Source organism: Lepisosteus platostomus, chromosome 18, assembly GCF_059453375.1.
Source record: "Lepisosteus platostomus isolate fLepPlt1 chromosome 18, fLepPlt1.hap1, whole genome shotgun sequence".
NCBI classification, from domain to species: domain Eukaryota; kingdom Metazoa; phylum Chordata; class Actinopteri; order Semionotiformes; family Lepisosteidae; genus Lepisosteus; species Lepisosteus platostomus.
In genome coordinates this window covers 1,518,260-1,529,449 of record NC_142628.1, presented here as the reverse complement: position 1 = coordinate 1,529,449, position 11,190 = coordinate 1,518,260, and the positions used below count along the sequence as shown (strand labels likewise).

At 40.9% G+C, this 11,190-nt stretch overlaps 1 protein-coding gene across 1 annotated transcript; it reads right to left on the bottom strand.

Moving 5' to 3' along the window:
- rag1 (recombination activating 1) lies at nt 1–5,014 on the bottom strand. The gene is made up of 2 exons (XM_088611494.1): nt 3,617–5,014; nt 1–2,739 (listed from the first exon to the last, which is right to left on the bottom strand). Exons 1-2 carry the CDS (start codon nt 5,004–5,006, stop codon nt 998–1,000), a joined length of 3,132 nt encoding a protein of 1,043 aa, XP_088467620.1. The 5' UTR covers nt 5,007–5,014; the 3' UTR covers nt 1–997.
- Between the last annotated feature and the right edge of the window lie 6,176 nt (nt 5,015–11,190).

Here is an 11,190-nt window from a genome sequence, read left to right as displayed (position 1 = left end):
GTGCACAATATTGCTGTGAGGTAAACTGGTTAGTTTGTATATTTTAATGGTTTTGTAAGAAGCAAGGTAAAAATTAAGCCTTTGCTGAACTCAAATTTACTGTCTTTCTGTGAATCTTGCAAAATAAATCTAGTTTTCTTACCCTATCAAGTGTATTTTCCATATCACCAAAATATTGACTCCTGCCCACAAAAGTCAAATACATATACAGTACAGCCTGTTATAGTGCTACAATATGCACTTAGTTCTGTTATTATTCTAAAGTTTTATAATAATTATATTTACTAATATTGTTGGTCTCCCAATGTGAGGTAGAATATTTTCATCTCCATAAATTACATTTATCTCCAGTTTTCTGATTGAAACTAAAACCTTCAAAAGACAGTCTCTCCTACACCGACAACAAAAATGTCTTTTAAAATGAAGCAATTAACACTATATTCTCAAAAGCAGAGCATTAGTGGAATGGATTGTGCACGTTTTTTGTTAGTTTTAAAGTAATGAAATGCTCCAATTTTAGTGTTGTCTCCACGGAGCGCTGAACAAAGTAAAAAATATGTGATTCAAAATAGATATACTGTACTGTAGATTATGTACAGTATATAAATATAATTCTCACTACTAATAATTCCTTGAGACTCTCAAATAAAATAACACTTTTGCCTCACAAAAACAATATACTTCCTAAATCCTCAAAGCCACATAAGCATATAGTAATTTGCAGATCTTTGTTAAAAAGTCATATGCTTCTTTCTCTTCTCTTATGACCGAACTGTCTGCTGTAGCATGATATAGGCCTTAAAGAAAGTCTTACTTCCTCCCTTCCATCAATCAGCCTGAATTAGATCATATACAGTACAGTAAGTGGCCGAACTCAAGCCATTCGGCTGTCGCAGCTAATTTGAAGACTGTTTTTTTCCTCGGTCTTCCTGGCCAACAGCCTTAGTTCTAAACAAGAACCAGTTTTTAGGAAAACAACAGCACTGCCTTGGCTTGCTCAAAATTCAAGTGAGTCCATGACATCGATATCTTCGTCTTGGGTCTCCGCTGGATTGATGGTGGCTTCCAGTGCTTTGGCTGAATTCTTGTGCGCCTCCATGAACTTCTGGAGGTATTTGGAAGTATAGAGCCAGTGGTGTTTGAGAATATCTTCCAACTCGTAGCTTTTGGACTGCCTGGCATTCATCTTGCGGAATCTGCGGAAGAGCTTGTTCCCGGACTCGTTCCCTTCGCTTGCCCAAGCCCCGATGGACCCGTCTCTCTCGATGATCTCAGGCACGTGGGCGAGGGTCTTGTGGAGGTAGTTGGTGATTTTTCCATCGTAGCGGTACTTGAAGGTGGTAGACAGGAGCTCAGCAAAGCGCTGGGAGTTGAAGCTGTAACGACAGAGCAGGTCAGGACACTCTTTGGCAGGACAGGTGGAGCGCCAAACAGGCTTCATCTGCATGTAGAGATGCATGAGCTCCCTGAGGGCCTCCTGCCGCTCCTTGGAGGGGACCAACTCGCAGACTGCCTCCACTGTCTCTCTGGTCATCAGCTTTCGTGAAAAGTTGCCATTCATTCTCATGACTGGCTTGAGGTTCATTTTCTTCCTCAGCTGTTTGTCAAGAGCAGATTGCCACCGTTTCCTCTCCTCCTTGGTGGGGCTGCTGTTCAGGTGGACTTCTCCGATTTCATCCTGGAATATTTTGTAGAACTCAGTGGCATTCCCGATGTCGCAGTGCAATGCGTCGATGCATGCCTGGGTCTCCATAAAGGGTTTTGCCGAGATTCCTTTGACCCGATCGCGCAGGTCATCTGCAGACTCTGAGTAGGGGTTGGTTCTCCAGATCTCATACCTCTCCAGGTTCTCCTCATGGCTCCTAGTTATTGCATGGAGCACCTTGTTCTTGGAAGCTTCTGCCCTTGTCGAATCACAGAGGGTGCAGATGTAAGTTGAGCCAGATGCCTCAAGTCCTTCTACGTCCCTAACCAGTTTTTCATCATACCCTGTTCCCCTAAAAATAAATCGAAAGGACCTCAGGAGACCTCCGATGGAAAGGATTAGACGGCTTTCTTTCATGTCTTCCCGTTCGGCCATCACAGGCCCCAGGATAGCGGTTAGTGTTTCATGGTCAGATTCATCTGCAAACATCAGGCACAGGGGTTTGCAGCAGAGCTCAGAGTTCGGTTTCAGCTCATGGAAGACTTTCACATTTTCCCCTTCTTCATTCCGAGCCAAAATGGACATAATGGTGAAGGAGAAGCGGACGGCTTTCTCAGGAACTGCTGGGCCACTCCCGTGTTTCTCACTGACATCTCCCATGCCATCACAGGACTCCTTGACCACAACAGTGAAGCCCTCAGTGGAGCTATCATCCAACCCCTGTTCCTTCATGCCCTCCAGAATGTCCTCTTCCAAGTCTTTCAAAGCTGCAACAAGAGCCACATCGTAGCGAAACCTCCGAGTGATGGTGTCCATCTGTTGGTCATCCACAGAAGGCGTCCAGCCCGAAAGCCCATCTATTATCCCTACATCTGTGCTGGTGGAGACGTTCTTCAGTGCTGGCTGCCACTCAAAGTGGTGGTATCCTGGGAGCAGGGCTTTCTCTGCATTACGGAGGGTGTGCAAAGGCTGGAAGATCTGCCTCCCGCTGGTTGCTTTGACAGTGCGGTACATCTTGTGATACTGGCTACAGCTCAGGAAGGTGTTGACTCGGATGGCAAGGCAAACAGCAGGATGTAGCCCATATCCTCTTCCTGAAAATACAAGAAATTGCTCTGTCAAATTAATCAAATTTAACCACTACATAAACATTACCACAACTAAAACCTATGTGTTAGGTTAAGATTAATATACTGTTACTGTAGCTCATTTTGTATTCATATTGAATAAACTAACATTTTCACCTGCCCTCTGATTATAATTATTTGCACTGGCTGTAAGATTATTTATGTATATAAAGTAACAGTACATTGTTTTTTACATTTTTAAGGTGTCCTGCAATGACAATCATTCCCCAAGGCATTATTTTTAATGCTAAATTAAACACATAATGCATTTTTGTTTTGAATGGAAGCATTCAACAGAGAAATTAAAAAGATATCCAAACCACTCCAATAAGAGAATAAGTGGTAAAACACATTCATGGATAAATATATTGCAATCTTGACTTCCAAGAGAGTCTGAATCACAGAGAAAAAGCTTTTAAAACTATCTAACTGTAAACATGATTTTAGTTCCAAAATAAGTGATTTTCTTGTGTTAAATGTTTAGTAATAAAGGTAATTAATAACAATAAAAGGATTAGATTAATCTTGTGGTTTGAGATGAAAATAAAGGCCATCTGGTTTTATTCCTTAGAGAGATGGACTATGGTTAAAGTGAATTATGTGTGCTTATGGTATTTTTATCTGCACACATTCATTGCATATGAGTAAGAGAACAATTTTCCTGCCTTTCATTTAGCTTGAAATTATATGAATAAAAATAGCCTCTGGTTACAATTTATTTCTCAGCAGGAATTCAGCAGCAGCATTATATTCAGTTAAATAACTCTTACTGAATTTCTTCATCAATTAATCCTTCAATTATAATTTTTGCAAATTTTAGATCAGAGATCGTAACAACAGTGACCTTGCATCATGGCCTCCAGCTCGTCCGCCTGTCGGTGCTCATTGCCTGCTCTCAGGGCCAGCAAAAAGAGGGTGAGACAGACGGACTTGATGTCTCCCCCTTCTTCCTTCTCTGCAAACACCTTCACCTGGTGCTTCAGCCCTCTCAGTCGGTGCTTCTGGGCTCTGCGGGTCAGTGAGAGCAGGTGCTGACGTGGTCTCCCTCCTTTATTCACGGGCAAGTAATTGTCGTTGCTTTGGCCTTCTTGGTGGCTCAGGGTATGCGCCCCATAGTCCTCTAACCGCACATGCTCGTCACAGTCCTGCGCTGGGCACCTGATCACGAGGGAGTGGAGAATGACCATAAAAGCTTTAGCTGGAGTGACCAGGTCAGATGGGATGCAGGGCTGCCTGCAGGCAGGGCATTGGGTTCCAAGAGCACGAATGTACTTCAGGATGCACGATCGGCAGAAGAGGTGCTTGCATGATGACTGGACAGGGTCAGCAAGCAGGTGATCACACACTTGGCAGCTGACGGAACGGACAAAATCAGCTGGGTAGTCCCCAAGAAGGAGATTAGCGCTGAGGTGGATGTTTTTGCAGCCTGTGATCTTTTTGACCCATAAGCTTCTTTGAGCATGAGGTTTGGCCCACGCCTTGCCGTTGCCCAGACTTTTGGGTTTCCGGCCCCTGACACCTCGATCATGAAGGTCTAACCTGGTCTTCTTGGCTATGTGGGAGCTGGGAGCCTTGTACTTCCTTTTGAGAGACACGCCTGTCTGGGAGCAGAGCCTGCAGTACGCTGAATGCGGTTTCCACTGGGGAACTCGAGTGTTAGAGAAGCAGCAGAAGCCTCCCCCTCGCATAGCCACCTTCCAGCAGCGGTGGCAGAAGAAGGTGGGGTGAACTGTTTCTAGGTCACTTGTCACATCCACCTTGAAGACTTTCAGAATGACCTCCGGCCAGCCTCGGGCCTTGCACCCCATCTTCCTTAGCGCATCTCGGCTCGTGTCATCCAAAGGGCCCTGGACCTCATGCTCCAGGTTGGTCTTGCCTCTTTTCAGAGCCCCACCACAGAGCCTGCAGAGAGACCCCAGTCGCGCCATGTGGGTTTCTATCTCCACAATCTTCAGATCCACTCGACTGCTCTCCACAGTCTCCTTGGTCTTTGCTCCCAAGCAGAGCTTCATGACACCCATTGAGGGACTTTTAACCCCCATCATTTCTTCATCTTTTGAAGGTTCTGATAAAATAATCTGGGCAGTTTGGGTCTCTTGTTCCCGGGGAAGTGGAGCCTTCTCAATGGACTTGATACGGAACAGCTTGAACTTCCAGTCGGAGAACTTGGAATAGGGATGCTGGATCTCATCTGGCATCGAGCGCCAAGGGGTTTCTGCCAGTGGCACTGCCATACTTGCAATTGTTCAGTTCCTACAGGAAGAAAACAAGAAAAGCCATGTAAATATTATAGAATGTTTTATATTTCTACATCTATAAAAACTAGCTCATTTATAATTTAGAATACTGTAACTTCTCTAAACTTTTTCTCATAATCATGACAAAAAACTTTGTCATTTTCTTAGAATTTCAGTGTCTCAAACTGTTCAAATTCAGTGTCAGTGTGTCAGTCATGTTCAATACCACAGTGCAAATCAACACCCAAAAGTTATAGACTCTTAGATTCTGTCTGTATGAGTGAAACTGCCATGAAGGTTTTAATTTTCAGTTTTATTAAAGGTTTATGTTTCCATGGTAACTCACTAGATTTTTGTCTTTTTCATTACACCATACAATCATAACTAGACTGAATATTGTTCAGAAATGATAAGTTTCATAAAAAAAAGCTCAGCACTCAGCAACATAGGACCCTACACAGCTTTAGTTTAATTACATGAAATTTTCAAATTTTGTATTTCTGCAATTATGCCATGCTCATGTGTATTGTGAACCTTATTTGTGCTAAGTTATTGACACCTTTAGTTTCAATATGAAAGACTGTGTGAAGGTTCAAAGAAAGCAGAGTGTTTCAAAGATGTGGTTCACCTCTTAGCAAGAGGATCTTGGAACTGACAGCAACTATTTTAGTTTAAAATAAGTTCAGCATGTAGCAGTAATATGGACTAACATAACATCACTTTATTAGCCCTATACAATTTCTTTTATTACGAATTTGTCTTTTCGCATACCCCAGCTTGCTCTCCATGAGACACAGACACACAGGCAGGGAGAGAAGCCTGGGGTCAGAGCGTGGGGTCAGCCATTGTACAGCGCCCCTGGAGCAGTTGGGGTTAAGGGCCTTGCTCAGGGGCCTAACGGATTAGGATTCCTCTGCTGGCTGCGGGATTTGAACTGGCAACCTTCCACCCACAGGCGCAGATCCTCAGACACAGAGCCACCACTCTGCTGAAGATGTGTGGAAGATATACTGTAGGTCAAGATGTGGACAAGAAACAAGCCTAGATGTGTGCGAGACAGAGGTGTAGAATAATATTTGTACATCTAAGTAATGCATCCAGTTTTTTTACAATCTGAAACTGTTTCAAAGTCATCATTATGTAGAGATACTGTATACATCATGACAGATCCCAGCTTTCTGCTGCACTTTCTTCATGAGCTCAAGGCAGTATATTATTTGAGAATTCTGGAATCTGAAGCAACCGTCTCAGGCTGACTGCAAAACACGCTTAAATCTTTGAATACCCTCAATCATTATTCATCAATGTTCAGCAAAAAAAAAAAGCACACCGAAGTAAACTAAACATTCACTGAAAGTTTAGTGGTAAAGCCATTGTGTACATCAATAACATTGTCATCTGTTCTCCTTCTAAAGAAGACTATCAAAGTGTTTGCAAACTTTCTTGTAGTTTTTTAAGGATCTAAAATCAAGCATTCCATATTATTTGTAGCACATTAAATCTGTTTCATAGTTGCAATTAAATCTAAGTGGAACACCTGTTTCCCTTAATATCAATGACACACTATGGTATTTGATTCCTTAGAGACAGGCATTGGCTGACAAACCATTTCACAATTAAAGAAATCCATTTTTGAGACATTAGTCTAAAATGTGTCATGTGGATAACCAAACACTTCTCTTTTCACTGACATGTTTATACAGTGACACATCATATAAATGCTTCATTTATATTTTATTAATACTTTTTTTCATATTTAAATTCATTTTGAATAAAGAATGTGTACGGTTTTACTTATTAAATACATACATATATTTATTTTATATAGTACATGGTGGTAGTAAGGAGCCATTGAAAATAATTATTACTACTGTACTTTATAATATTTAGTAATCAATAATATGTTACACCCTTTTTAATATTAACCTTATTTTATTATTAACATTTATTGTTGTTTTATTGTTGTACCTGCATCCTCAATAAGGTTTAACACACCATGGCTCTGCTCTGGCTATATTTGTGCATTTTGCCAGTTAATGAGTTGTAGATCCTTTGTAAATAAAACACACAGAAAATTCACAGCTCTCATTGTTAACCCTTCCAGTGCTTGGTCAAGACACTTTACTTAACAAATAACCCTATTTCCCTGGACAGATTATACTCCTCCAGTGCAATCACTACATAATTTTTGTGAAGTTTTTTGTTTAAGGTGTAAAAGCAGTATTTACATATACTGTAGGAATGGAAAGTCTTTGATTAAACAAAGGAGAAAGGAGAACAAATGAATCAGGTATTTCTTTGTGCATTGTAAAACACTTGCATACATTGTTGACACAAAACTGAAAACATCTGCAGTTGAATTAGAATTCCTCTGCTGGTGAATAAAGAGCTGAGTTGATTTTCTTTGCCTAGTCTGAGAACACTTTGATACCACCAGAAAGTGTCTCTCCTTCAGAGTGTTGCACTGTCAGTGCCAGATTCATTTTGATAAAACATCTAGTGTTAATCAACTTATGTAAGACTGTCAGTTACCAAGCATCTCAATCCACCACTTCTTGATTGAAACTGATACCTTGGAATCTCTTTCAAGAAAGCTGTAAGAGATCCTTGGATTCATTTGTTAATATTAATCCAGTTGCCTCAGATGGCCTAATAGTCCAATGTATTTAGTTGTAATGTAATTTATTTAGCTCTGAAACAGTATTAAAGAGGGGTCATCTACAAGGAAGAACTCTACAATAGTAAAGATTCAATAATTTTAATGAAAATTACAAATGCTTACCATTATCTTGGTTTTCCCACAGTATGTTCATAATGGCGTTCGACTGTCACTCTTCTGATCAGTTTGAATAGATATTCTGCTTAGCCCAGAGGACAATAACTCAAGTCTCCATACAGTGTGTACCACTCTTTATTAAAAACAAACCAGTTCTGCTCTCTCTTACCTTGTTTTTGTTTCTGCGAAGAAAGTTTGCATCTGTTGTCAGTGCTGGTTCTGCATGAGAACACAGAGCCACGAAGAAGCTGTGGTGTATCTCTTGCTGTCTCTGTAGATTGGGACCAGGGTGTAACAGTAGACACAGACATCTCCCTCCTCATATTTATACTTCCAGAGGACCTCAAGGACCTCTGTCTCCAACAGCCAGGAGCAGGCACCTGATCATGTGCAAGAGATGAGAGTGCAGATAACTCCTCCAACCATCAGCTGCTGTCTTTGTGTCGGTTTAACTTGGTGGTGGGGTAAAAGTTTGGTTCACCCCAAACAGGTGTTTCAAAACGAAGATGTCTGTCCGCTGAGGCTACCCCTTTCTGAAGCTGTGGGTGAAACAGGAATGTTAGTATTAGGAGCAGAAAAACTATTGAAACATGTTTTACTTGAAAACACTGCAATTAATGGTACAGTTAAAGAAAAAGTTCCTGGTATCCAAACAGCTTTACTTTATTGAGAGGATCTCACACAACGTGAACACTAGGAAGTCTATTGTAAGTTGGAAGTACTGTATGTACACCTGATGTTTGTTCCCAAATTCAACATTTACTCGTCCACAAATTTCTTTTCTTGCTTCACTGATCTCAGCAGGTTAGTCAAGATGAAGAATTGTGGTGTCAAAGCAGCAATTTATACAATTAGTCCTAGCACCAGAATTAGCCTGTAGCGCTGCCAGCGGCAAGCACAGACCCAGGCAGACGCAAGCAGAGCAGCAACTGGTGACTTGGGTACAATGCAGGGCCTGATGCAGCCGCTCCTTCAGAAGATGGTATTTATCCTCTAGGTGTGGAAATGATGTCTCTGTTTATTGATCATTTAAAGCATCAATAGGCATGTAGTGCCCATGGATGGTTCCCAACAGGCTACTATGGTGACCCCTTTCCCAGCATGTTGGATTGTAATCAAGTAATGAGCCTATAAGTCTAGTCAATCTGAATTAAAATACCTCAACTAGCAAACACATTAGAACACAGACCATCTAAAGCATGGAGCATTGCAAAAGCTACCGTAAATAGACACTTCACCCCATTTCCCAAATCACCTGAAGAGCCCAGCACTGGGTTATCTTTGTCTGTCTACACATGAACGGTAATCTCTTTTACATTTCTGAACCCTGTAAAAGTAAAACAAAGAGGATAATAGATTTGCTGTGATGAAGCCTATGCCATCGGGTCTCTCCTGGATGTCTCCTGGTTTCCGGACGTCCATCTTCCAATGCTGAGCCAGGAATAGCGGGAGCACCAGGCTTAAATAATGATGGACAAACGGGACAGGTGCACGTAATCAACTAAAATACGAAAGGTCCTGAGCGCCCTTAAGAGGAGGGATGACAATCGTGACACTGGGCCTGCAGTTTGGATGATATCTGTAACCATCTGTAGTGAAAGACATACAGTAAGAATGAAAGGTAGAAAATGTTAATTTCTGCTGAAAGATTGATCTAAGCTTTGTTTTAATGATGAAACAGGGAGCTCTGCAAGAATGAACACTGAGAATAAGTGAAGATTAAAAAAAAAATGTATTTGTTGTCCAAGGGGTGCTTTGCTGGGATTTTGTGAATGCATAATTTACAGGTACCACTGGTACTTTCACAGTTGAGCAGAAGCTTATTTGCTCAAAAGTTCTGGTATTATCTACAGTAACTGACTTTCTGCTGGAGGTACAGAATGCTGGAAGCTGCAGGTGTCTGATCTGTTATAAGACTTACCCTGGAGACATGCTGATTCTCTCAAATTTATTTGTTATTGATAAACTAATGGCAGTTGTGGAAGTTGGGAACTGTCATATAAACCATCTGGCATATTGTGTTTTTCAATGCCAACATAATGAGGTTTTTGCACCACATGTTTTTTTTTTTTAATCCATCGTTAGAATAATATTTACCAAAATCACTCAGGACTACAGCTTCCAAATCACACACCATGCCCAAAGGAAATGCAGTTTTAGAATGTCAAGAACTAAATATACATATAATAATTCCCTAGCCACATAACAGTATGACAACCACAGATCGATATAATTCATGTGGTGTAGAACTAAATCCCTAGCAGGGACACACGGAGACAATGAACAAGGAATGCTAACTATCATATTGGATGAATTACGAGAGCTAACCCATTCCTACCGTTTTATATGCTCCTTTTCTGTTTTTCAGAAGTGCAGATATTCTACAAGTATTAAGTAAAGAATGTGCAGATAATTACAGAATAGTATTCTTAAATAAAATATGATTGAAGTTGAATTAAAAGCACACCTCAAAAGCACACCTTCATGGTCTCAGCATGTGCAACCACAGCTGCAGTAAGATTTGCTTACACAGAGCAAAATGGTCATATCTGAGTGGACTAAAAGGGAAAGATAAAAGGGGCATTTGGAATTCAAACTGTGAAAAGGAACAGATCCCAGCTGGTCATTGGAGCTTTACAAAGGTAAACGTGATCTGGGCTCAGAACGTTGATCCTGCCTGACTTAACAATCCTTACCCAAACACACATGCACATCCTTCTGTATGCCAGAGTTAAAACAAATGAACTAAGAGCTAAAAAAGTCCATTAAGATGCAGAAACTCACAGGAGACACAGGCAGAATTACAAGATTATCATAATTTGGAATGGATTACACAAGGCTCATGCATAAAAGAAAATAATTAAAATTAATCGCCCCCATTAAGCTCTGTAGCTTCAGCAATGTTCCTTTGAACTGAAACAAATCTGGGTTTTACAAGCATGCTCTTAGCAAGAAAGGATTTGTGTGCCAGGAATGGATAAATACACCTCCCACCACACACCTCTTCACCTCAGGGATGACAAAAGATCAGTGACCTGAGTCAGTTCCACCCTTTCTCAACTTTTAATTTGCTGCTGCAGTGGTCCATTTAAGGTCAAACTAATCAGTGCTACTGTATAGTTGATGACAAAAACTAAGAACAGCAAATAGACTCTTGCCTTAAGGATCTTGTTGCTACCACTTATTATGGATATTATAGTGCTAGTGAGCACCTAGTGAAAGAGACTACTAATTAATTTCTATACTTTTTATTTGCCTACGGACCATCCAGAAGGAATATAAGAACATATGAAAGGTTACAAATAGCAGGAGATGATTCAGCCCATGTAGCTCATTTGCTTGCCAGCAGCTAATTGATCCAAGAAATTTAACCCACCTTTTCCTGAAAGAAACAGTGGTATTGCT